Genomic DNA, 27,591 nt, shown 5'->3' on the forward strand with positions numbered 1-27,591 from the left:
GTCTAGAAACCCTTCTAAGTGTCCCTAATCAGCTGCCTACTACCTTCCTCTCCATGCTCAGGAGATGGTGCCTCCCAGTTCACTTTGAATGACAAGAGCATCAAGTCAGAACTTCTCGACCACCTTTCCACCCAGTCTCCTTCAAAAACTTACCTTTCCTTTTCCCTTCTCTCGTGTTTCAGTGTCTCCCTTCTGTCAATAAATGAATTCTTCCACCTGTGCTATGGAGCCAAGTTCCTCCCTCTTCCTTAGAGATTTGGCTCCATCCATCATCCCCTCTTTCTCCTATACCTTCCTTCAACCTCCAGCTCCCCAGCTCTGATCTCTTCCTGATGCGATAACTGCAGTAGCCTCTTGGTTGGTCTCCCCACCCATACAATCCATCTTCCACACTGCAGTCAGAATGATCTTATTAAAACACAAATCTGACCATGTTACATTTCCTTAGGTTGCTTCCCACCATATAGCTCATATAGTACATTCGCCACTAAACTCCTAAAAGTGATCAAAACTGCTAGAGGGCTCGGCCTCATTAGCCTAGGAGTTCTGCCCTTCCCATCCAGATTTGCCTTGAGGAGCAGTGTGGGTGCGGGGTCGGGAGTGTGGGGCGGGGGTGGGGGTGGGGACTCGTGATTGTTTTCTCTGTCAGTTAGCCTCAGGGTTTTGAGTCATTACTGTGCAGTCAATCACCGTATTACACTATTACACTGTAAGCCCCCACCCCGTCAAGTCAAGTCAAGTCAAAGAAAATTTGTTAGCACCTACTCAGTACCCTGCACTGTGTTGGATATGATAAAAAGTTATAGAGAACTTGCTGGTCTGGATCCCGGCATTAAGAAGCCTATGTATGTGTGCGTTTATGTCCCATTTATGAAGTATCTTTGTGCCAGGCACTATCCTAGGTTATTTACACCCATAATGTCATTTAGTCCTGTATTATTGCCATCTTTTTATAGATGAGGAAACTGAGCCTTGCCAAAGGTCACAGAAGAAGAACGTGGAACACACGGGTTTCAAATCCAAGTCTGCCACCTGCAAAGCCCCTTCTTTTTCTTTTAGGGCACTTCTTGCAACCTGCTTGGAAAGATAGAGCTGATGATCTTGATATGAAGACAGCACACTGGAGCAGTATACGATCAGGTGGTAATGTGTGGTATAGGTAAAAACAAAATGATGTGATACAAAGAGTCTAGGATTGATGTTCAGTAAACTATGGAGCCAGTTTTGATTCTGTCACTAATTAGGTATGTGCCCTTAAATATATTACCCTCTTTGGGTGTCAGTCTCCCCATTTGAAGAAATGCAAATGGTTTTTAAACAAATAGAAAGATGCTTAATCTCAGTCATAAAATGCAAATGAGCTAAAACAAATACAATTTTCATCTATGTTTCATTGGCAAAGATAAAACAATTGTTTATTTTGTTGACAAGATCATGGGGAAACAGGCACCCTCATAAATTATTGGTGGTCGTATAAATTGGTACAACCTCACTGAAGGATAATTTGGCACTATCTACTGAAATTTAAAATGCTCATCACATTTGTCCCAGAACATTTCACTTTTAGAAATTTGTCTTACAGATATACTCACATATGTGCACAAAGATATATGTTTAAGTATATTCACTTGAATCTTGGTCATAGTGACAGAAGACTAGAAACAACCTAAATGCCCATTGATGGGGGACTGATTAAATACTGTAATGGCCTCAAGGCACTATAGATAATTATACATGCCCACTGTAGAAAAGTTAGAAAAATATAGAAGATAAAGATCATAAAAACCTACTGCTCAGAGACAAGCGCTCAACATTTTGTCTCCTTTACCTCTATTATTTTTTCTATTCATATTATGTATGTATGGTATATTTACATAATTGAGATCATAGTGTAATACAATTCCATATTCTGCTTTTCCCTTTAAATTATCCTGAGAGAATATCTCTATGTCATTAAAATATTTATCATGGACTGCAGAATGATTGATCACAATAATGTACTGTAATTTATAGCTATTCTTCTATTGTTGGAAAGTTAGTTTTCTTTTTCTTTTATAAATAATGTTGCAAAGAACATCGATTGCATTTTAGAAGAATTACTGGGTCAAAAAACATGAAAAATGTAAAGTTCTGGATTTATATTATCAAGTTGCATCATCAGTATTTTCTCAACAGCAGTATATGATTGAAACTAGTTCTCTGCACCCTTGCTGGTTTTAAGTATTATTATATTTTAAAAAACTTTCTTAATGTCATAAGAAAAATATATTTCATTGTTTTGCATTTCATTAATTACTTGTGAGGTTGAAGTATGTTGCTTATGATTTTTACAAGTTGTATATCTTCTTTTGTGAATTGTCTATATATTTTCTTTACCCATATTCTATTGGAAGCTTAGTGTTTTTGTTATATATTTGTATGGGTCCTATAGTCAGTATGTTAATGATAATAACTTTTTAAAATTTTGTGGCAAATGTTTCCCCAGTTTTTTTAAGCTTTTAATTTTATTAATTTTTTTTATATTTAGCAGTTTACAAACTTCTTGATTTTTTTCCTTAATGATTCCATCCTTTACTTGTATGTTTAGGAAGTTCTTTAAGAACTAGAGAAATTTGGACATATTGAAAGGGAAAGGCTATGTGGAGGAGTTGGAATCAAGCATGCAGAGGAAGGACATAACTTTCAGAGATGGAGGAACACTATCTGAAAGAGGAAGAAAGGAAAAATGAGTCTAAAGCCTGCTTGAAAAAGATTAAAGGAGACCTAAATAAATGGAAAGACGTCCCATGGTCAGGGACTGGAAGATTTAATATTATTAAGATGGCAATACCCCCCAAATTGATCTACAGATTCATCACAATCTCTATCAAAATCCCAGATGGTTTCTTTGTAAAAAATTTACAAGCTGATCCTAAAATTCATATGGGATTGCAAGGGGCCCAGAATAGCCAAAACAGTCTTGAAAAAGAAGAACAAAGTGGAGGACTCCTACATCATGATTTCAAAACTTACAAAAAATCTACAGTAATTTTGATTGTGTGGTACTAGCATAAGGATAGACACATACATAGATGGATAGAATTGAGAATGGAGAAGTAAACCCATACATCTATGGTCAATTGATTATCCACAAGAGTGCCAAGACTATCCAGTGGGGAAAGAATAGTCTTTTCAACATACGGTGCCATGACATTTAGTATACACATGCAAAAGAATGAAGTTGGGTCTCTACCTCATCCCATATACTGTGTCCAGAATATATAAAGAAATCATTTTTTTCTTTTTAAGTCTTTTATTTGTTTCTATTTCATCTTATACTCTTCTTTAAAATTTATTTTACAAACCCTTGTGTTGAGGGCTGACTTTCAATAGATTGCGGCAAGGGAGCTGCTCTGCTACATACGAAACCCTGACCCAGAAGCAGGTTGTCTACGAATGGTTTAGCACCAGGTTCCCCACGTATAAAGAAATTTTATAATTCAATAATAAAAAGACATAAAACTCTATTAAAGATGGACAGATAATCTGAATAGACATTTCTCCAAGAAAAATATACGAATGGCCAATAAGCACATGAAAAGATGCTCAACAGGAAAATGCAAATCAAAACGACAGTGGGATGCCATTTCATATCCACTAGGATTGCTACAATAAAAAAAGATGGAAAATAACAAGTGATAGTGAAGATATGAAGAAATTGGAACCCTCTTACATTGTTGGTGGGAATGGAAAATTGCACAGCCTCTTTGAAAAAGTGTTTGGCAGTTTCTCAAATGGTTGACCATAGAGGTACCATATAACTCAGCAATGCTATTCCTAGCAATTCTATTCCTATAAAAAGAAATGCAGTATTAACACATGCTGCAATATGGATGAACCTTCAAAATATTATGTTACATGAAAGAAGCCAGTCACAAAACACCACATATTCTATGATTCCATTTATATGAAATGTTCAAAATAGGAAAATCCATAGAGACAAAGTAGATTAGGGGGTCACCAGAGGCTGGGAGGAGGAAGTAATGAGGTTTCAGAGTTTTTGTTTGGGGTGATGAAAAATTTTGGAAATAGAAAGTGATGATGGTTACATAACACTGTGAATGTAATTAATGGCCCTGAATTGTACACTTGAAAATGGTTAAAATGGCAAATTTTGTTATATATATTTTACCACCATAAAAAATTCAAAAAACTGTTTTCTTTAAAAGAAAAAGGCCAGGACTTCCCTGGTGGTCCAGTGGTTAAGAATCCACCTTCCAATGCAGGGGACGTGGGTTCAATCCCTGGTCAGGGAACTAAGATTCCACATGCGTGGACAACTAAGCCCGCATGCCACAACTACTGAGCTCACGCACCTCAACAAGAGAGCCTGCATGCCGCAAACTACAGAGCCCACGTGCTCTGGAGCCCTGCGCCACAACTAGAGAGAGAAAACCCGCACGCCACAAGTAGAGAGAAGCCCGTGTGCCACAGCGAAATATCCTGTGAGCCGCAACTAAGGCCCAATGCAGCCAAAAAAATTAAGAAAATTTAAAAAAAGAAAATATACAAATGGCCAATAAAAGAAAGAAAGAAAGAAAGAAAGAGGCCAAACTAAACAATATCAAAAAATGAATGCTAGGAAGCCACTACTAGATGGCTTAGGTCTTAGTAAAACATGAGGGAGGTTTCATCTACAGAGAGAGACCGGAGAATGCCTGATCTGGAACAGTCTGGAGCTGAGAGCTAGAGACGAATGGAGATTTGTAATATCTCACATGAAAAATGCAGTGTTTGCCACCTATTTTCTTGATAAGAATTCCTTGGGGACTTAAATATACAGATCAGTGATTCTCAAAGGTAGTCTAAGGATTCTTGGGGGTCCATGAGGTCCTTTCTTTCCTAATTACAGATCTAGGAGAGGCCAGATTTTCTCCCCATATTTCAGCCAAAAGAACATATAGCAACAAATTGAATGCAGAAGCAGATATAAGAATTCAGCTGTCTGCTATTAAGGCAGACATCAAAGAGGTTTGGAAAAATGTAAAATAATACCACTCATTAAATTTTTGAGAATAGAGTTACTTTTTTCATAAAAATGTAATTTATGTTAATGTTAATGGGTTTGTTATTTTAAATGAATTATTAGATAATTAAAATTGCTGAATTTTAATTTCTAATATGTTAAATACCAATAGCTATAATCCAAATAAATAAAAGCTCTTTGAGGTCCTACATAGTTTTTAAGTTTGTAAGGGCTCCTCAGATCAAAATTTTGAGAAATATTGATATAGATAACCAAGCCTTTCAGCTGGAAATTCTGATTTAGGAAGTCCCAACAGAGCCCAGAGTCTATTTTTAGACAATTTTACCAGATGCTTAGAAGAAAAGTTTGGTTAACACTAAGCCAATATAAAGCTGTTTAGATGTTAGGGATTTTTATGATAGGCTACGGTGAATGCCAGACAGACTCAAAACTAAATGAATAAAAGGCCTGTTAAGTGGGAAAAGGCTGATCTGTTTGAGACTGATGTGACTGTATTTGTAGTGGAGTCATTTGATGACCCAATTTTCATAGCTTTACCTAGCAATGTTGGCAATCCAGGAGCAGAAGCAGAGAAAGTGGGCACTTTAAACTGAGTTGGATGGAGCTTTGGGTGTGGGCTCTCCAAGTTATTCTGTCCTGTATATATACATGACATTCAGATTGTACATTGAGGAGGCTGTGCCCTGGGTTTATATTGGAGGAGAATTGTGGGATCTATTGGGTGTGGGTATAATAGCTTAAGGGGCAAGCATGGAGAAACCTATAGGATATAGTGTTAGGTGAGGTTAGGATGGTGTGATGGGTTTTGGAAACTTGGAACATTTACAACTGGTGGGACACAGGGAAATTGGAAACAGACAGGGCAAGCATGCATCTGCCACCACGAGTTTACTAGGAGTATAGTGTGTGGCATGTTAAAGAGGACTGGGATGGGGCTCAGAGTGCATGACTATAAGGAAGAGAAATGAAGAAGGAGGGTTCTGGATATGTGGGACCCAGGTGAGGCTGTCTATTCATGGTGTGGTCATGGGAGCCTGCAGAAGGGAGTCTCCTGTGACCATAGGATGCACTGCTAAAATATAACTAAAATAGAAGTTGGATGAGGGCTGACAGATTCTGTTGGTTTGCTTCATTAGGTACATTAGACAGTGGAGTTTCCAAGTGGGTACTCTCATTATGTGTTCTTAGTAAGAGGTTGGCATGTGTATGGCATGGCTGTCTCATGTACCACCTTACCTTCTGGTACCTGTCCTTTGTAAAACCCCAGCAAAATCGTACATATGGAGAGGGGGTGGAGTGATGCATATGTTCTTTCTGAGATATGTCTTCAAATTAATACTGCTACTAATAAATAATGAACTAAGTGTAATAGCGATAGCAAACATTTATTGAGCGCTTACTATGCACCAGGAGCTGTGCTAAGCACTTTACACTTTCAATACATTATCTTATTTAGTCTTCATAGCAATTGCCCTTGAGGTAGGTTCTGTATTTATTTTCACCTTACAGGTGAAGACCCTGTGGCTTACTACAATTGAGCCATATCACATTCTCATAGTTTTTTGATCATGCCTAACTCCTTCCTGCCTCTGGGCTTTTACATATTCCTGTTCTCTATCCCTGGAAAGCTATTCCTACCCTCCTAGTCACCCTTCAGGTCTCACCATAAGAATCACTTTTTCAGGAAGCCTTCCCCTAATCCCCTTAAAAGGTTATGCCTGCCTTGCTATATACTCTCATAGCACCTTGCACTCTTTCTTTATGGCACGTGTTACAATTTGTAGGTTTACTTGTTTATGTCTGTCTTCCTGACTAGACCATATCAGGAGGAGAGGAGCTACACCTGTCCTATTTACTGTTATGTCTCTAAAGATGAAAAAATGCTCAACAAATACTCGTTGAATCAATGAATTAATTAATGAATTTGTTCAGGGTCAAAGAGGAAGTAAAGGAATCTGGATATAAAACAAGGTTGGTCTGACTTCAGGACCTGAAGAACATGTTATCTGCATGTCTTGTGCTACATTGCAACGATAAGGAACAGAGCTGAGCCCATACTTCGTCTGGGAATTGGAAAGAGATTTAGAGGAGCAACAGCCTGTGCTGGGTTGCAAGAGTTGGGTATCTCCGCAGTTGACACCAGAGCCCTGGCGTAGAGGCCTATTAGAAAGGTCTTCCATTTTCTCTTTTGAGAACAGAGGGAGCTCTAGGAATGACAAACTAAATTATGTTCTGTTCCTCCTGCTGAGCAAGGAAGTTAGTTAGATGACTGACCGTGAACGTGTCTTTCCAAAAGAAAGTGTCCTTCCTCACTGATGGCTTTCTCCCTAACATCCCACATTCCTCCTCAGCAGCTCCCTGTTCATGAAGTGCTGGGAAAAGGCAATGCAGCTCCAACTACTCCAGAGAGAAGGAAAGCAGCAGTCCCCGAAAGTCAGCTGAAGAGTCAGGGAGAGGAAGGCTAAACCCGTGCTTTAGGCAACTTGGACAAAGCCTGTGTGACTTGTGGCCCCACTAGAGCCCTAAGCCTGATGGATTTCTGACTATGTAGCCAGGGATTCAGTGGCTGAGCACCACAGTGACTTGAAGGTAAGATAAACTTGGGTTCTTTTATTATCTTAAGCCTTTGATTAAAGTCCTCTGGGGAGGGAGTCTGCTCTGATGGTTCTGATAAGCTCCTTGTGTCTGGGCCTGGTGGGTTCAGTCTCTGATTGTTTTTTCAGCATGAACAACATTTGGCTGTGGCAGTAGGGGTGAAAAGAGGGCTGGAAGGCAGGGGAAGGAGAGTCTTGTTGCCATCAGAACTGCTGTCAGGGTTGGCCCTGGGTTGAGCTTTGTGCAGAACTACTGAGCAGTGAAGCCAGCCCAGCTCTTCCCTCCCCTCACTCCTACCTCACTGTTGCCAAACTTACAGCTATCTCTTAGGTGATAGGAGTCAGAGATTTCACACATAAAATCTATGTCTTTGAGAAAAACAAAACTAAACTAAAACTCTGTCAAGGTTTCACACAGGATCGCAGTGGCCACCAGTTCTTATGCCAAATGTTTTGAGGCTGTGGAAACTCCTAGGGTAGTGGTTCCTAACATGTTGGGGGATCCTCTGAGAACCAATGGAAGATCAAATGTACACACACATAAAAATTTGCATACTGTTTTGGGAGTTCAGGTCCAAAGGGCCTTCCATGGACCATTAAGGACCTTGTGAACCCCAAGTTTGGAAACTCTGGTGTACAGTGTTTTTCTTGGCCTGGAATAGCAGTTGTGTAGCACTCCTAGGTCTTATATCCTCTTTCTCCTAGGACACGATAGGTGCCCAGGAGAAATCTGGGGGTCCCGTGGAGTATGTAATTAGTAAATAATGCCACCACATTCGGTCACTTTTATTTAGCATTCACCCTGTTCCATCCAAATGATGCAATATCCTTCTCAAGACTTTGTCTAGCCTCTGCTTAAACACTTCCAGTGACAGGGAACTGAGTATCTTTCTTAAGATACAGCCTAGTTTGTCATTGTGCATATTTAAGTGTACTGGGAACTTAATAGTTCAGATGATGCTTGTATGTAATGCATTTGCTTTCTCTAGCCCGGCATTTGCATCATATACATATTTGCTAAAGGTGTCTATGTCTTTGTCCATTCATTCATTTACTCATTCTTTCTTTCAGCCAACCATTCATTTATTCAGCAACCATTTCCTAAGTGTTTGTTTTGTTCCAGGAACACCCTAAACACTGGGAGGGGATGAAAAGATGACTAGTAAACAGTCTCTGTGCATGTTTTCATTCAAAACCAGAGGTCCAGAGCTTACTACTCTACAATTCCCTCTAGGTTGGCACAAAATCCATTACTTTAGCACTTTGGGGATACAGTGTCAATCAGCTGCTGATTGCTCTAGTGGTACTAGGTCATCCATCTTACATTTTAATTTCCAGAATTTATCTTTTCCCTCTTTTTGACTGTGACAACAGATGCCCACTGACATTTGCTGGCAATGTGCCCCATTCATTGTTATTCCTAAAGCTCAGTACAAGAGTGCCTCCCCTATGAACCCCTTCTGCATCTTGGGACCCTTCTTCTCTTCTTTTCCCCTCTACTTCTACCCAGAGGAAAAAGGTGAGGCCTGACCCTAGGATTTGGAATCTTTGCCTTTTCATTACATTGGCATTTTCATTGTAAATCCCACCCTGTGTAGTATGGTGCTTGTGGCATTGCCAGGCCCATGTCAACTGCCTCACTAGAGTAACACTGGCCCTACTCACAGGGAAGTGCCAGCTTCCTATTGGTTAAAACAGATCTCACTTATCTCACAAGCCCTCAGAAGTTGGGGCTGTGTATCAGAAGTTCTAGGTAGCTGACCATAGAGAATATAGGTAAAATTTTGGTTTTAAAATAAAGGTGTGATGCACATTCAAAATGTGATAAAAAATGTCACACGGCTGATTTTTACCCTCCTCCCAGAGACCTCTAGAGGTGGTGTTTCTTCCCTGTAGCCCAACACAGACATTGCCATCAGCCTCTTGGCTCTCTAAATCCTCCTGTTGGTTCTCCGCAGCAGGCATTATCCCTTTCAGGAAACTTTCCCTGCTCACCCCAGCCCTGTGTGATCTCTGCCTTGGTGGTTCCGTGGGCAAGCATTCTAGTCTGTGATCACATACACTGTGCAACTTAGCACTTTCTATCAATCATACAGTCGTATTTGCTCTTTGACGTGTGTATGCTCATACGTGTGGTTTCTCTGTTGGGTACTTAGATTTGGGTGAACTTTTATAGAGTTTTTGGTTTTGATTTTTAAGTGAGCCACTACCTAAGCTATTTGTTTTACCAATCAGTTGGGGAAATAGTGGATGTGACTGAGGAGCACCAGGAGGAACGATCCTAAACCCAAAAACTTCTCCCACCAGTACTTCATGGTGCCTGAGTACTCAATGAGACTTTTATTCCTTTGGTTCTTGTTTCCAGACAGCATTTGCTTTGAAAATGTAAATAACCCTATACTCCCACCTCAGTAAATATCAGTCAAGAGGCCAGGGATTTCAAAGCAAGATATCTCAGAGGCTGCTCTGGAGAAGACGGAGCTCCAAGAATGCCTTCCCCACTTCAACTACAGCCACTCTTATTTTATGGACTGAATTTATCCTAAAACTTTCTTTATAGACAATTCAGATGCAAAAAGAATTCTTCTTGAAAACCATTCTTTTAGGGCACTAGATTTCAAACTTTATTGTGCATAGGAATCCTCTGGAAGGCTTGTTAACATGCAGATTGTTGGGCCCCACACCCAGTTATTCTGATTTGGCAGGTCTGGGATACGACCTGATCTCTTACATTTCTAACAAGTGCTCAGATGATGCTGCTGGTGAAGAGACCATATACTCTAAGAACTGTTGCTCTCTAGGAGAAACACTGGCAGAGGAGGGGGCTGGGGGTTTGGAGAGGGAGTGGGAGAACACCTCCAAAAGGGAAGCTGACTGGTTCAAAACAAATCATTCTCCCTATTGATTGTTGTTTTTTTTGAATCCCGTCATCTTCATATGTTAAGTAAGAAGCCACCAATTAGGGTTTCTGACCTTCAGGCTTTGGGCCCTAACCAAATCCCAAAGGAGGGTTTCTCTATGCTTAGTCCTAAGCACAAATGGGTGCTTCCATAAGGGCTGTTGGTCCGGGCCTTCCTGAAGCTTTGATTCACCACTAAGGTTAAAGTCATAGAACCAGAAGGAACTTCAGATAGGGCCCCTAGATAATGCTAATATTGTAGATAGTGGGTCACCTAGCCTAGGCAGTGTGATGCCAACATCAAGAGATTCTGATTAGTGAAAGAAGCTAACCAACCTTCTAATTCTAAGTGTACAAATGAATAGAATTAGACAGTGGTTACAATATAAAGACAATTTTATTGCCAATAAAAGCCTTTACTAACTCATTTATCCTGTTTCAGTAGGACCTTATTCTTTCTGATGAAAATCCAGTCATAGCATCTCTCATTAAAAATAAAATTATTTTGAAATAAATAAATATATAAAATAAATAGCATATACATTTCATAAATAGTTTGTCCTTATGCACAGTATCCATGCTTACATTTTAATATCATTTTCTTACAGCCTACCCCATCTCCCACTTCCAATGGCAGGGAAACTGCATGTCAGGACAGATGAGAAATCTGCAGAGCCAGTGCAGGGATGGCTTGCAGCAGGGCTGTAGCCCCAAGGATTTTCTTAATGAGACTTCTCCAAAGCTCTGTAGGTAGCATCTATGGCAGATTCCTTGGTCTTTCATTTACCCACTGTCAAGGTATTTGGGTAGATTGTGGGGCAAGACACCTCTGGCCCTTGGTGGGGACCCCATTCTTTCTTGTGCCACCTCAGGGGAAAGAACATGAGTAAAGAAAAAAGTATATACAAGATTCCCTCTAGACCTCCCCCTCCCCCCACATCCCTCCCCAAAATAACCCAACCTTGATATACACTTTGAACAACAAGGGAACAGCTGGGTCGAGTTGAACAGTAAGTGCTTCTCTGTTATCTAAATTGATAGGAAAGAAGATTGAAAAGCTATGAATATAGTGCTTCCAGAGACAACTGTGGCCCCAGAGTATACAGGTCACAGAGGTCACACTAGGGGTCCGTTACCTATAGCGGAAAAGGTCTCTGGACATGGAGGGCAACTTAGAAGGATCTACTGGCCTGGGTAAAAAGTGAGTGAATTTCTGGTGTCGTTTAGTCCTGTATCCCTCCCGGGGTGAGCCGTCTTTATTCAGGGCCACATAATACTGTCTCTCCGAGTCCGAGTGTTTGTACAAGGTGGAGGCATAGGTGTTGTACCAGTTTTCTTCAAACTGTTCCCGGAAAACACATTCACGTGTGAGTTTCTTCTGTGAGGGTAAGAAAATAAAGCAGAGCCCATTATATGACTATTTCTCCCATCCCAGCTTGCTGGTGGGGAAACTAAAATAGTAATAGCACATTGATATTAGAATATTTCAGTCCTATCTCCCGGTATTCCTGAGGCATCTTCTTTCCAAACAGCACAAAACAGCCCTGTCGGTATCACTTTCACCCTCTTTTGTGAGCCACGCAAAAATGTTTCCAGTGATATTTTTTTCTGAAGGCAGGAGACTGAAAGAGATGGGCTCACCTGGCACTTTGAGCCTGAGAATTTCTGCTATGGCCTCCCAATGCCCCGCTGGCACCCCGGAGTTTTCTCCCTATTTAGGGCTAATGATGTTCAAATCCACTGAGATTGCAGTCAACTATGTCAACTGACAGGCAAAGGCCTCAGATCTATATAAAGCTCCATGGGAGGTGAGCTGTGATCTCTCCTAATGAAGGGTCTCAGGCCTGTCAGTTGGAAAGCTCAGAAAAGATCTCCTTGAAAAGTTCCTCCAAATCTGGCTACTTCAAGCTGGCAGCTCCTGGGTCTCTTGCCTCTGTCCCTTCTCACACTTGATCCAGCCACCATACTACTTGCTGGGGTTTTGCCGATACTGAGTGCTGGGGACAGGCCTATCTCTTAGGTGTCAGGGAAGAATGTGCTCTGATTTCATGGGGTGCAGGCAGCCAGAAAGTATGCTCTGTGACTCAAAAGCCAAAGCCAGGAGTTGGGATCCTCTGAAGGGGTTAAGATCAGCAAAGTCACCATTCCCCAGCTCTGGGCTGGCTTCCAAAATAGTGAACATGCACTGCAGCCAACCCAGTTCCAGCTGGGGACTTTAGGGCTGTCACCAGACCCTGGAACCCTCACTCTTCATTTGTTTGTTTATTTTGTTTGGCCTTTGGGATTCAGCTGAAGCAATCTGGACATCAAGGACTGTGTCGTTAATCTCAGAATCCTCAATCTGAAGGCCAGCTTTACCATTGCCTATTTTTGTGCCAGCCAGTTGGCTACTCCTCTGGGTACCCATCACAAATAAGATGTGCTCCTTGGGAGAGTTAATGCCCCAAACCCTTACCATCTACTGACAAACCAGTACAGCTTCCTATTATTATCAGATGAGCTGGCCCTCTAATGGAGAAGTGAAAGCAAATGTACTACAGAAAAGCTTCTGTTTTGATGGAGGCTGAATGAGTGAAAGTGTTATGTAGCAAGTTCCTGGGCAGTCAAGAACTGACTAGAAGACACTAATCCTTTAAAGTTGACAAAAGTGCTTTCAAGTGCTAGATGAATGTTTTGCCTTACATTGTCCAAACACTTGTGGTAACAGCTTCCGAGGACAAAAAACCTTAAACTTACCGACCCATAGAGTTCTCCTCGCTCGTTCATTCCTAAATACAGGCCAGAGTCCACTCCCCGGATGCTGATCAGCCCCACAGCCAGGCTGATAAACTCCAGAATTCCTAGAGCAAAAAAGTGAATGCCATTTCCATCACTGATATCAAGCTAAGAGGAAACTGTTCAGGTGACATGAGCTACTAGTCCTTTATGCCCAACTGGAGGCCAGCTCTGTGTGCCTTTGGTGAGTTACCTGATGAAACCATCTTTTGCAGCAAGAATGGAACCTCAGAGAAGACACTGAGTCTCTCTGGGTCTCGGCTTGTCCATATGTAAAATGGGGGACATAATCTCTGCCTCTATTCAACACTCTTAGGCATATTATAAGGAAAAGACCATGAGAAGGGTTTGGCTACAGAAGCTCCATAATTACAAGGTACTATTGCTGTTAAATACCACCATTTCAAGAACTGGGAGGGCAGCTTTCAAAATGAAAGAATGTGGCCAGGTTTCTGTATCTTCCCAAAGTCACTTCCCTCCTCCCCAGAGCACACAGCATTACCTTGCTGTCCTCTAGGCTGAACTTGTTTTGCAGCCTCTTAGCTCCCATGTCCTTAAAGCCACATGAGGCTGTCAACTGCCTGTAACTGACTCTAACAAAGGCCACACAGGCCACTCACAAAGTTTGTTCCTCCAGCCTATGGCAGGAAGCAAAACTTGGCCTGGTGAGAGCTTTCTCCTCAAAAGTACTCTTGGCCAGTGCAGCCTCAGGCTGACAAGCCTGTCATTCTCCCCTTACCTCTTGAGGATTTTAAATTTATCTATGGCAAAGAGTTGGCAGGTAGTATTAGACTTGATACTGATGTGAGATGTTGCAGCTTTAAGGGAAAAGGGAAGATACTCAGAAATGTCCCTCTAGCTGACAAAGTTAGAGGTGAGGATTTGAAAAAGTTTTCATTTACCCAGGAGCAGTACCGGGGAAAAAAGAAATTGACTACTAAGAGGGAAAAAAGAAACAGAACTGAAATCCTGGTGATACTGAAGACTTCACAGTTTTGTTCTAAGATAGCACATCTATTATTTGGATACAGATGTAATGGTCAACTAGATTTCTCTTTGATTTTCTCTAACCATGTTTTTCAACATACAGACCAAAACGTGATACTATTGACTCACACAGGCATCCAAAGGTATGAAATGAGCTCATATCTGGCTGTCTTTCTCATCCAAAAATGTAATTCTTAAGGGTAATAATATTCTATGTAATCTACACAGGGAGTGGGACTGATTCCTTAAAGATCACTTTAAAAAATTAAGTGGGCAATTGTGAAATCAGGTTCAGAACTCCAGTGGGAAGTCTCCTGAAGAGCCCCAGTGACTTGGGCTGGTGGGTGGGCATTCAGGTATGGAAGCTTTTAGGGCACACTCGGACCTATTTGGAGAATGTAACGCTCTTCTGCTGCCATTGTATAGAACACTCAGAACGTGGCCTTTGTCCTCTAGCATTGACATCCTCCAAGCTTTAGTCTCAGTCTGGTTGTTACTAACTCTTGTAGTACAAAAAAAGAGTTTTGGGAAAGGATATTGACACAAGATGGTAAGAGGGGAAGGGAAAATACCTGGTGCCAAGTAGGGCTTAAGCAGATACTGATTTAGTGGACCAAAACCTTTAGTTACACTGCACAGGGTTCTGATTTTGGTTCTGCCCTGTTTAACATTTTAATAAATGACTTATAAAAGGACATAGGGGGACCGTTTACCCTAGTTCCAGAAGACATACAGCTGAGAGGGCGACAATAAAAATCCAAAGAGATTTCAAGAGAATGGAAAAATGGGCTGACTCCAACAAAATAAGCTTTAATTAGAATAAAAGTAAAGTCCTGCATTTTGGTCCCCAAACCAGTTACCCAAGATGTTTTGTGTTTGGGGTTTTGTTGGGGGAGGGCAAGCCTCAAGTACAGTATGAGTCAATCATACTCCTTATTTCATGGCCTATTATCATAATTGGTCTGCGTAAAGGCTTTTTTATTTATCTATCTCTTTCTTTTTATTTCCATAAGCTTCTCCCCCTCTCCTCCCCCCTTCAGGCAACCACGTATATTTTCTTGAAAACATGGACTGTTCTTTTGTGTTTTCATGCATTTTTACTAAATGCAAGTCTGCTCAGCTTTGGAATGGGGAGACGTGGCTTAGCAAAACATGCACAACAATGGAGTACAGAATTTGATTGAACAAGGTAACCTCAGTATGGCTGATTCATGAGATTATTAAAAAGCTAATGTGAAGCTAGTCATGTAAAAATTAAAAATTGCTAAAAGCTAATGTAAAAAAATAGAAAAAAAACTAATGTGATCTAAGGCTGTATTGATCAAGATCTAGTAACTGGCATAAAGGAGGGGATTGCCCCATTCTGCTCTGCCTCAGATCACAAGAGTGCCGTTTTTAGTTCTACTGTGTTTAAAGAGGGCTATGGAAACACAGGAGGGTGTTCAAAGGAGAGTGGCCAGTATGGCCAGGAAACGAGAAGCCAGGTCATGATTCAGTTCTGGGTGCTAAACTTTGAGGGATACCAACCCGCTGAAGCCTTCGGTTCTTTGCTTAGGCAGCTTACTTCTGAGCTTCTGAGTCTTAGTTCCCTCATTCTCTATCTCATGTCTCTGACCACCCTGAGCTCATTAAGTAGCAGAGGGCAGCTTGTGATCTCACCATCCAAAACCTGGTATGAGAACAAATCATGAAACCCAAGAGGTGTGGCCATTTGAGTCACCACCGTTTTTCTCCAGCTCTCTGTTAACCCTGATGCCAAAGGACAGATCATAGAGGAAGTCACTTGGGTTGTGTCCAGTAACAGGGGTCTCCAACAGCTGGAATCATCCCTGCCCAGCTGTCTTTGGGCATCATTTCCCTTTGCCAACTTTCCTATTAGCTGGATTCAAACTGTGGGAACCCAGTGGCACATGATGATGGAACAGATATTCCTAAACCTTCTCCTGAATTCCAGCCAGCCTGAAGGGAGAGAGAAAACAAGCCATTTTCACATTTTCCCAACTACAGCTGGAGAGAGGTGTTAACAGCAAAACGTTGAAGCAAAGTATTAAGTAGACAAAGTTTGTCCTCAGTACTTTCACCCCCTTCAAAGCCCAGGACCTCCCTCTCCCCTGCCTCATTTGACCTGTCCACCTCAGGTTCTGGCCTGTGTTCGACAGTTTCCAGACTCTTCTCTTCTTACACCTTTTGCCCTATGGCTTCAGTGAAAACAGATCTGTTCTGGGTCCCACTGCTTCAGAACCTAGCTAGATGACTGGCCTAGTATGTCATTTAATCTGGCTCCATAACTCACCCGAATGCCCTCAGCCATCCTTTCAGCCTTTCAGGGCCAAGACAGTGCTGTTTTGGCACCTTGCCAAATAAGAACCATATCGCTCACAAACCAAAGCAGCTGCACGAGCCTGTTCCATCCCACCTGGCGGGAGGCCTCTCCTGCAGTCTGGCTCCCAAGCTCCGCTCTGCCAGCCCACAGGTGCCCCTCAGGAATGTCAGGATCCCTGTGAACCTTATGTAAATGCCACCAGCCAGCCAGGCGGAGATCGAAATACTCCTGGCTACTGATTGCAGAATGGGGGTGGGGTGGGGGAGGGGTGTGGGGGAGGGGAGGGGGAGCATAGGCTGTGCCAACAGGTTATTATTTGGAGTCGAGGCTGCTCTTGGGCTCAGCCTGACTCATTCCGAACACATGGATTCCAGGGTAATCCTTGGGGGCCCTGCTCTCCAATTACAACAAATAGCTATTTACTTTACATGGCCTTTGGAGACTACCTCCTCCCCCCAAGCAGAAATCTATAATATTTTATATCTTAAGTCTGGCCTACTTTACCCTGCTGGAATGTTGACTGCTAAAGCACTTATGGAATGTTAAAGTTTCGATTTATTGAATACCCTGGCTGATTAACTCAAATGTGGAGGGAGGAGAGAGTTAGCAAACTCAAACGCCACCTCTTTCTCTGCCAAAAGCTAAACTGAGAAAGAGTAAATGTGTGCTTGCATGTTGGCAGGGGACGTTACAAAGACACAGCTTTGACCAGTTATCATTTCCTTTACAGGAAATACACGGAACTGCCAGGAAGCCAGGGAAGGAGGAAAGGGAAAAGGTGATGCAGAGGTGGTCTCAGTCAGTATGTGTGTGTGTGTGCGCATGCGCTTAAGGCAAAACCCAAAATGAAACAGTTAAGCAGCAGTGAAAACACCCCTTCCTCCTGCCAGTTTTATTTCCTTTGGTTTCTCCTTAAACTTAACACCCTTAGCAGACCTGGGAGATGAAAAGAAATCAAGATGTTCCTTAGGGAGGTAATTAAAGACCACTTATCCCAAGAGCCTATTACTGCTTTATGTTGACCTTGTAGGTTACTGGGCTCAGTTTAGGCACAGAATCAGACGAACACTTGTAGCTGCTGGGAGTCAAGCTCACAGTTTCTCCACCTCTGCTGCCCCCACCTCACATTTCTCCATCATTTCAGAATTTTTATTCTACATCTCAGGAATGAGCTACCCCAATATCTTTAGGCCATTTCTGGGAGTTTTGGGAGGCTCTGAGGCTAGGGTGGGAGTCCCATTCCTTCTGAAGAGGAACAAAAGGGGACTGCAAAGTCACTAGTGATGGAAGGGAAAGGAGCTAAGTTAACCCTCCCTCTCCCCTCACCCCACCCCATCTTGTCACCCTTTTGAGGACCTGCTGCAAGTTTATACAGACACCTGCACCCCTCCATTACCCCCATCCCACACACAACCTACTGTACTCCAGCTCTCCAAGTGCATTTTTCCAAGATGACATAGACCTCATTAGGGTTCCTGCTTGCTCCCAGCAAGGAAGACCAGCCCTGGCCCCAAGTTGTTTGCTAGACTTAGCCTTGCCCAGGAACAGGCCTCTGCCCCTCTCCCCATCCACCCCAGACTTTTTATGGTGCACTGGGGTGCAGCTCTAGCAAGGCACGGGGAATAGGAGGATAGGGAGGTTTGGGGGAAGTGAGGGAGGATGGGAAAAAGAAGGGAAGAGTATCACGCCTGATGGTAGGCAAAGCCTCTCACTGGCTTAGATGGTGTCTTTGGCCCATAGGGTCCTTGGGAAGAAGCAGAGGGCATTGGGAGATGCGGGGACCCAAAGAAGGGTAGCTGTCACAGCATCAAAATAACAGTTTAGTAGAGGATAGGAAATTGAAACTGAAAATGGCCAAATTATTGAGGAGTGAACACATTTGCTTAGAAACCCAATGATCTCTGTCCCAGGTCAAGGTTTATACTAATTGTGTTCTGTATGTGAGACAGGCAGCTGTGCCCTTTGAACAATCTGCAGAGTGGCAGGCAGAGAAAATCCTGGATGGAGGCTGGGTGTCTTCTGCCCTGGGCCCAGAATACACCTGTTTTGGGGGCTGGGAGTGGGCCCAGAACGGTTTCCTCACTGAGGCAAGCAGTCCAGAGGTAGCTCCGGCAAAAGCTGCCCCAGGGCTTGTGCCCTTACACAGTAGCCACCGGGAGGCTTTCCTAGTTTTTCTAATACCCAGATCCCGCCGTGCTGTCTGGGTTGTACCTCAACGCGGGCAGAGCAACACAGAGGTAGGCAGGCGCCACGGCTGCCGCGTCCCCGCGGGCCAAAATCGACTCGGGCGCGGACCGTCCACACGCCGTATCCACGGCCCACGAAGGCTCCAGCTTCAGGTAATCTGCCGCGACAACCCAGCTGCCCTGGAGGCTCAGCCTCACGCTGTAGCCACGGTCCCCGACCTCCTCGGCGGATGCTCCTACCCCTCTCCCAGCTCCACCTGCAGCGTCCAGGTCCCAGAACAATCCCCTAGCTCCCGGGGGAGGGAGGGTGGAGTGGGGAAAGGAGAAGCCGCACCTCAAGGCGCCCCCGCCTCCTCCCGAGAGTGTCTGAGGGTGTCAGGCGCCCCGACGCCGCTGCGCGGCTCAAGTCCGCACCGTCGCGTCCCGCCTGCCCCGCGTCCCCGTCGGCCTCCCGCCTCGAAGGGCTCAGACGGCGCCGAGCCGAGGGGCGGGGGGGGGGCGGTCCGCGGGCCCCAAGCCGGAGCCTCGAGCCGTCGGCTCCCCAGTGCGCCGTCTGCTCGCCTCCCGTCCCTCCCGGCCGCGTCCTCACCGAAGCGGCTGTGGTCGTGGCGGGTGCCGTGCACCGTGCCGTTGGGGAAGATCTCCAGGTGGAAGCCGGTGCGGCAGTAGAGCTGGCGGCGTCGCAGGATCCCCTTCAAGTGGGCGAAGTCGGTGGGCGAGCCGCGCTGCAGCTTCCCTTCGATCTGGCCCAGGCGCTCGTTCAGGAAACCTGGGGAGTCAGCTAAAGGCACGTTCCCCAGAGACGAGGAGAAGCCGTGCAGATCCCAGTCCAAGGAAGAGAAGACCCCCCCCACCTCAGCCATGGCGGGGTGCGCGGGGCCGAGTCCGGGCCGTGGGGCGCGAACTGCCTCTCCCCGCCGCGGGCGCGGGCGACTCGGCGGCGCTCGCTTGCTAGCTCGCTCCGCGCTCTGCCGAGCTGCAGTCGACGTCTGTTCTTGTCCAAGGAACTTCTCAGCGGCGGGGAGCGTGGGGCAGCGCGCTCCTGACCTTGCGCTCAGTCAAAGTGCCGCTTCCCCTCCGCATCCATCTCCCCAGGCCTCTCATAGCTGGCTTCGTCAAGCTATCAGATGCAAACGGCACTTTATATACATACCCACTCCCCTTACATTGACATATTGGATATTTAAATACAAGCCACACCTCAATGGCATCCCCTCGGAGATTGGTGTGTGGGTTCTTTTTTTTTTTCCTCCTCGTATCCTTTTGGCTCTTTTTAGGAGAGGGGGGTGGAGTGGGAGAGAGCGAGCGAGCTTCACTCCCTCTTTTATTATGAAAAAATGGCAGGAAAAAGCTACACATTGCAGTGAGGCATAACTGCTTTTGGCAGGTTTTTCTGAAACTGCTGATGAAATAACGGAGCCCAGTGCGTGGAGGCTGTTGGCGTCCACTGCCACTCAGGCCTGTTGCGCTGGGGCAGCACCCACCTCCCACGCGGCCTGTGGCTGCTCGCCTTTGGAAAGTGGCGTGAGACCCGGGCTGGGGGGTTCACGCGTTCGTGAGCCTCTCTTGTTCCCCGGCCGGTCGGAGGCTGCAGAAGGGGCGCCTGGCCTGGGTCAGTGGCTCCCTGGTTTCTTTGTTGTGTTGCCCCCTAGTCCCACTCCCCACCTGTAGGTCGGCAGGGGGCTGAGGAAGTGAAGGATTCGGAAACGCATGCAGTTGCAAAGCGTGGGATTGGGGGTGTTGGTGGTTCCTGTAGGCACCCAGGCTGGGGGCCTCAAGGGGCCTTAAGGGGCCTGGGAGGAGCGGGAAGCCCCACGGAGGAAAGAAGGCATTTTTTTAAAAAGGGACGTTACAGCTTAGGAAAAGGAGGTGGGGAGTAAGAAATAGAAAGCGATCTTTTTGAAAAATGATCTCTGGCTTTCTGGGCGCGCTTTTACTAGGCTCTCGAGAGCAAGCTTGATGAGAGACCATTGGAAGTCTGGTGGGGGTTTTCCCCCACCTCTTTTCTTGTTGGAAACAGGTGTTTCCTCGCTCTGTCCTGTGCCCTCCTCGGAGATATTCTATCAGGAAGAGCGGCAGTTGGGGCGGGAACTGGAGGCAGCCAGGGCAACGGGCAGCGTTGAGAAGACCTGGGGAGCAGGTGCCCGGCCTGCCCCGCGCCCCGCGCCCCTACCCGGCACCAGAACCCTGGGGCCCCTCTCGGGGCCTCGCGCTCAGCGTCCTGCTCGCCTGCCTATTAAACTACGTTGTCTGCAGTTTGCACCCGCATGGGGGCTCTGGCTACCTTCCCTGGCTCCGGCTCCATCAGGAGAAACTGCAAGAGCGAGCACCCCATCCCCGCCACTCCTTTGCAGCGCCTCCTGCTGGAGAACCCGTGTCTCGCGGCGAGTTGGAATTCAGTCTCCAGGAGAGGAGAAAACTGACTCAGCTCAATTCAGTTAGTGCAATTTGAGGTCCTGCTCCTCAGCTCACACGGGCACCCTGTGCTCAGTCTCCAGAACTGTAGCAGTTCTTGGTTTGGAACATCGTGGCTTGGTTCTGGTGTGCCTCCCTAGCTCAGACAGAACCTCCAGAGCCAAGCACAAGGTCTGGCACGTGGTAGGTGCTCAGAAATCATCTTCTGGTGTGCACCCAGTAGTGGGGAACACAGATGCAAGTAATCTTCCGACTCTACAGGACAGAAATGCAAAAAATGGTGTCTGTATTGGAGTATTTACGGATGAAATGGCAGGCTATCAACGATTTGCTTTAAAATAATCTAGAGTGAGAAAGCAGGAGGAATGGAGGTTTAGATGAGATAATAACATTGTTCATGTTACTAATTATTGAAGCTGGGTGATGGGTACATGGGTGTTCATTATATATGTCCTCTAATCTCTCTATAAACACACAAACGTGAAATTTCCATATTAAAAGCTTTAAAAAATGGGACTGACATGAAACAACAAAGAAATCCTTCTTTCCTTCTTCATTCTTCCCTTCAAAGAGTTTGTGGATTTAGTGAGGAGGTGGGGAAGGTGGAGCAGAGGTTAGCTAAGTGTATAAATGACTAGAATGCAGGCAGTTTAAGGTGCATAGTACTGTGTGGATTCAGAAAGCACAGAGAAGGTTGATCTGGGGGTTTAGAGCCGGGTTCTGGACCAAAGTGGCCTTTGTGATGGATGGGCCTTGAAGGGAAGATGGGGAAGATCTTGCAAATTCAGATGGGCCACTTCCAGGAAGGGGAAAATAGTAATGAAGCAAGTGGAAAAATTTTAATTGGTAAAGACTAATTCCTGGGGGTTTTGGTGAATGTCAAATGAAATAATGTTGATGAAACTGCTTTGAGAAGTATGTGATGTGAAGGAGTTAGATGTCTCTATGATTATATAAATTACACATTGATAATGGTCAAAGCCCATTTCTTCAACAGTCACTTCAGGGAATTTCTACATTCTTTGTCCCCCAATATTCCCAAAGTCACCAATTGCAGTTGCATATCTGGAGTCCTACTTGTCCAAATGTTAGAGATATAAGCATCCCATTGCCCTTCTTGGGTTCTTTTTATTTTCATTTTTTTAAACATTTTTGTTGGAGTACAATTGCTTTACAATGGTGTGTCAGTTTCTGCTTTATAACAAAGTGAGTCAGCTATACATATACATATATCCCCATATCTCCTCCCTCTTGCGCCTCCCTCTTTTGAGATTAAGCTGACTGATAATTCTGTTTAAGTAATGTTTCCATGAAGTATCCCAATTGACAGAGCACTTTCATGAAAGTTATTTAATTTTCACAACCTTGTGGAGTAGGCGGTACCATTATCCCTATTTTAGAGGTGAAGTTAAGTGACTAGCACAGAATCATATAGCTAATAAGGAGCAGAGTCGTCATTTAATCTCAGCTCCACTGGGGGCAATTTACTCTCAATTTATGGGCCTTGGGATTATGCAAAGATTGGCATGTGAAGGACAGTGAGATTTCAGAATATTTTTGTTTATCAAATATCCTCAGCAGGGCACAACCCCAGGGCAGCATTGTGCTGGATGCATGGGATGAGAGGAAAATGTACATAAAAAAGGAAGCGACCCTCTCTGGATTCGGGATGTCACTTGTAAAGTGAAGATAACTGTACCCCTTCACAGTGGTATTACGAAGATGAAATAAAATAACTGTCCCCGATGCAGGGGACATGGGTTCGGGCCCCGGTCCAGGAAGATCCCACATGCTGTGGAACAGCTGGGCCTGTGAGCCATGGCCGCTGAGCCTGCGCGTCCGGAGCCTGTGCTCCGCAATGGGAGAGGCCACAACAGTGAGAGGCCCGTTACCGCAAAAAAAAAGAGAAAAAAACTGATGGAAAGTGCCCAGCATTCTGTCCAGCACACGGAAGATAACTCAACACATCTGAGGTTCCATCCTCCTTTCCCAATATCTCACAGGGCTAATGTGAAAAATTAAGCAACCTATGTGGAAAGGACATGGAAAAATAAAACTCCATTAAAAAAATGGGAGTTCTGACTCAGGCTGTAGGTGACCAGAGGCTGAGGGCAGCCTGCTGGGATCTGTTCCTTGAAGAAGGAGATGGTGAAGCTAATACTTCTGATGCTCACCTCCCCTTCCCCCTGCCACAACAGTACACCTCGGAGAGGGGAAAAGATGTCTGGAATTGTTGCTCTGCCCGGTTCTTCGTTTTCCCAACAGCTTATAAATGTTTTTTCCTTCCTAATACATTTTCCCTGATAACGGACAGCAGGAGCTGTATTGCTTGGCAAATCCAGCAGGAAGTGCAGTTAACTCCATCACTTGCTCCAGTTTATTTAGTACTTACTTTGGGTTAAGCATTGCCCTGGGCGCTTTACATGCATTATCTCCCTAAGCCTTATAAAAACTCTAAGGAAGAGTTTTGTTTTGTTTTTTGTTTTTTGGCCACACCATGCAGCTTGTGGGACCTTAGTTCCCCAAGGGATTGAACCTGGGCCCTCGGCAGTGAAAGCGTGGAGTCCTAACCACTGGACCACCAGGGAATTCTCTAAGGCAGTGGTCCCCAATCTTTTGGGCACCAGGGACCGGTTTCGTGGAAGACAATTTTTCCACGGACCGGGCGGGGGTGGGGAGAGATGGTTTCGGGATGATTCAAGTGCATTACATTTATTGTGCACTTTATTATTATTATTATTATTACACTGTAATATATACTGAAATAATTATACAACTCACCATAATGCAGAATCAGTGGGAGCCCTGAGCTTATTTTCCTGCAACTAGATGGTCCCATCTGGGGGTGATGGGAGACAGTGACACCCGAGGTGTGTTGCTTATGTCCAGTCTGTTCCATGATCTCGTTTTGGTTGCTGTCACTGCAGAAAACCCTGCTTCACAAAGATAGGATGCTGGAAATGGAAGCAGGCTTTTCACTGCTTTTGCGGCAATCTCGGGATATTCCGCCTTGACTTTAATCCAGAATGTATGGAGAATTGAAGTTGCCTCAAACATACTTTTAAGGCCACCGTCATTTGCGATCTCAAGCAGTTGATCCTCTTCTAGCATGGACAAAGTTGATTCACCCAGCTTATTCACAAATGGGTTGCGGACCCATTCCTTCCCAGTTCGGGGGTCTTTTGTTGTTGGGAAGTAATGCTCAAACTCTTTTGAAAGCTGAGATAGGTGATCATGCACCAGCTGGGAGAAAGAAGGCCCTGGCTCAGTCTCTTTCAAAATCTCTGCTCATGTTTGAAACATGTCAGAAATCCCAATGTTCACTTGTTGCCCCCATAATTCCAGTTTGGCTTGGAATGCAGCCACTTTATCTGCCCACTTGAACACAGTTGTCATTCTCCCCTGAAGTGACAGATTGAGTTCGTTGAGCAGATTGAATATGTCACACGAGTAAGCAAATTTTGCGACCCATTCTGTGTCACTGAAATGTGCTGCCAGTGGTGACTGTTTTTTTAAAAGAAATCTCTGGAGCGGCTCTCATAGCTCAAAAACTCTGGCCAGTGATCTACCTTTAGAAAGCCATCTCACTTCTGTGTAAAAGAGAAGACGTGTGTGCTCTTATATGTCCATTTCCTCACAGAGCTGCGCAAACAGAGGTGAGTTAAGAGCATGTACTTTAATGTGGTTGATAATTTTAATCACATCCTGCAAAACGTTAAGTTCAGGTGACATTTTTCGTCTAGCCAGCATTTCCCTATGGATGACACAGTGCGTAGACTCACATTCAGAAGAGACCTCTTTGACCCGAGTAGTGAAACCAGAAAGCCGTCCAGTCATGGCAGCTGCTCCGTCCATGCGTATACTGACACAAAATGACAAATTCTGTTTTCCTGATATGTAATCATCCAAAAGCTTGAATAGCTCTCCAGCTGTGGTGTTGGTTGGCAACAAAAGTGCACATAACATATCCGCATGCACATCCTCCTGAAAAATATATCACACAAACAAGCATTGTTGCCTTGTTGTCAACATCAGTAGACTAGTCAACCTGGATTGCGTACCACGGTGACTCATTAATCCTCTCTAACAATTGTGCCTCAATATCCTCTGCTATTTCATCAATTCGTCTAGTTATGGTGCTAGCCGAAAGAGGAACACGTGCCACCTTTTGAACTGTAGCCTCTTCTAAAAGTTCACGACAAAAGTCCTTAGCAGCAGGCAGGATCAACTCTTCACCAATAGTAAAGGACTTCCTAGCTTTAGCAATGTGGTTAGCCACTAAGAATGATGCTCTCAGAGCAGACACGTTTGATGAAGTGGTGGCCTTCAATAATTGCTTCTGTTCTTCGTGTTTTTTCTTTGGAAAAACTCCAAAGGCTTGTCTTTTAATGCAGGGTTCTTGGTCTCACATTATACAAAGTGGGCTTGGAGAATGTGAATCACCTGTTGCAACGGACCCGTAATTTAAGTAGGACTCTTCGTATTTTCTTTTAAATGCAGCTTTCCTTTTGTTGGCAGTCTTAGAGTCTTCTGCTGTCTCATCATTTGGTCTTTCCCCCTTTTCAAAGAATCTCTCCAGCGACGTCTATTTTTTACTCATTTTGGCTAGGGTTAGCTTGTGGGCTTACCAAGACTGTGACTGAGACAAGCGCGCAGTGCGGGAAAGAGGCGCGGACGGAAGTGGTAAATAAAATAATGGGCGGGCCACGCGCGGACTAAATTTCATTTTTTAAACAGCTTTATTGGAGTATAATTACTTTACAATGCTGTGTTAGTTTCTGCTCTATAACAAAGTAAATCAGCTATACATATACATATATCCCCGTATCTCCTCCCTCTTGCGTCTCCCTCCCACCCTCCCTATCGCACCCCTCTAGGTGGTCACAAAGCACAGACCTGATATCCCGGTGCTATGCAGCTGCTTCCCACTAGCTATCTATTTTACATTTGGTAGTGTATATATGCCCATGCTACTCTCTCACTTCGTCCCAGCTTACCCTTTCCCCTCCCCGGGTCCTCAAGTCCATTCTCTACATCTGTGTCTTTATTCTTCCTGCCCCTAGGTTTATTAGAACATTTTTTTTTTAGATTCCATATATATGTGTTAGCATAGGGTATTTATTTTATTCTTTCTGACTTACTTCACTCTGTATGACAGACTCTAGGTCCACCCACCTCACTACAAATAATTCAATTTCGTTTCTTTTTCTGGCTGAGTAACATTCCATTGTATATATGTGCCACATCTTCTTTATCCATTCATCTGTCGATGGACACTTAGGTTGCTCCCATGTCCTGGCTATTGTAAATAGAGCTGCAATGAACATTGTGGTACATGACTCTTTTTGAATTATGGTTTTCTCAGGGTATATGCCCAATAGTGGGATTGCTGGGTCATATGGTCGTTCTATTTTTAGTTTTTTAAGGAAACTCCATATTGTTCTCCATAGTGACTGTATCAATTTACATTCCCACCAACAGTGCAAGAGGGTTCCTTTTCTCCACACCCTCTCCAGCATTTATTGTTTCTAGATTTTTTGATGATGGCCATTCTGACCGGTGTGAGGTGATACCTCATTGAATTTTGATTTGCATTTCTCTAATGATTAGTGATATTGAGCATCCTTTCATGTGTTTGTTGGCAATCTGTATATCTTCTTTGGAGAAATGTCTGTTTAGGTCTTCTGCCCATTTTTGGATTGGGTTGTTTGTTTTTTGATATTGAGCTGCATGTGCTGCTTGCAAATTTTGGAGATTAGTCCTTTGTCAGTTGCTTCGTTTGCAAATATTTTCTCCCATTCTGAGGGTTGTCTTTTTTTTTTTTTTTTGTGGTACACGGGCCTCTCACTGTTGTGGCCTCTCCCTCTGCGGAGCACAGGCTGCGGACGTGCAGACTCAGCAGCCATGGCTCACGGGCCCAGCCGCTCCGTGGCATGTGGGATCTTCCCGGACCGGGGCACGAACCTGTGTCCCCTGCATCGGCAGGGGGACTCTCAACCACCGCGCCACCAGGGAAGCCCTGAGGGTTGTCTTTTCATCTTGTTTATGGTTTCCTTTGTTGTGCAAAAGCTTTTAAGTTTCATTAGGTCCCATTTGTTTATTTTTGTTTTTATTTCCATTTCTCTAGGAGGTGGTTCAAAAAGGATCTTGCTGTGATTTATGTCAAAGAGTGTTCTGCCTATGTTTTCCTCTAAGAGTTTTATAATATCCAACCTTATATTTAGGTCTTTAATCCATTTTGAGTTTATTTTTGTGTATGGTGTTAGGAAGTGTTCTAATTTCATTCTTTTACATGTAGCTGGCACGGACTAAATTAAGTGTTGGATTCTGACTTAAAGCCTGCCACCAGATGCAGCTGTATAGTTGAAGTACATCAACTCACTTGC

At 44.4% G+C, this 27,591-nt stretch overlaps 1 protein-coding gene across 1 annotated transcript; it reads right to left on the bottom strand.

Annotated features, from left to right (window-relative positions):
- Positions 1 to 11,485: 11,485 nt before the first annotated feature.
- FGF16 (fibroblast growth factor 16) lies at positions 11,486 to 19,653 on the bottom strand. Its single transcript, XM_022580722.3, has 3 exons — positions 19,380 to 19,653; positions 13,256 to 13,359; positions 11,486 to 11,897 (listed from the first exon to the last, which is right to left on the bottom strand). Exons 1-3 carry the CDS (start codon positions 19,651 to 19,653, stop codon positions 11,652 to 11,654), a joined length of 624 nt encoding a protein of 207 aa, XP_022436430.1. The 3' UTR covers positions 11,486 to 11,651.
- Between the last annotated feature and the right edge of the window lie 7,938 nt (positions 19,654 to 27,591).

The sequence above is a fragment of the Delphinapterus leucas genome, chromosome X (assembly GCF_059928025.1).
Source record: "Delphinapterus leucas isolate spDelLeu-1000000601 "Yukka" chromosome X, BTC_Dleu_Yukka2, whole genome shotgun sequence".
Classification (NCBI taxonomy): domain Eukaryota; kingdom Metazoa; phylum Chordata; class Mammalia; order Artiodactyla; family Monodontidae; genus Delphinapterus; species Delphinapterus leucas.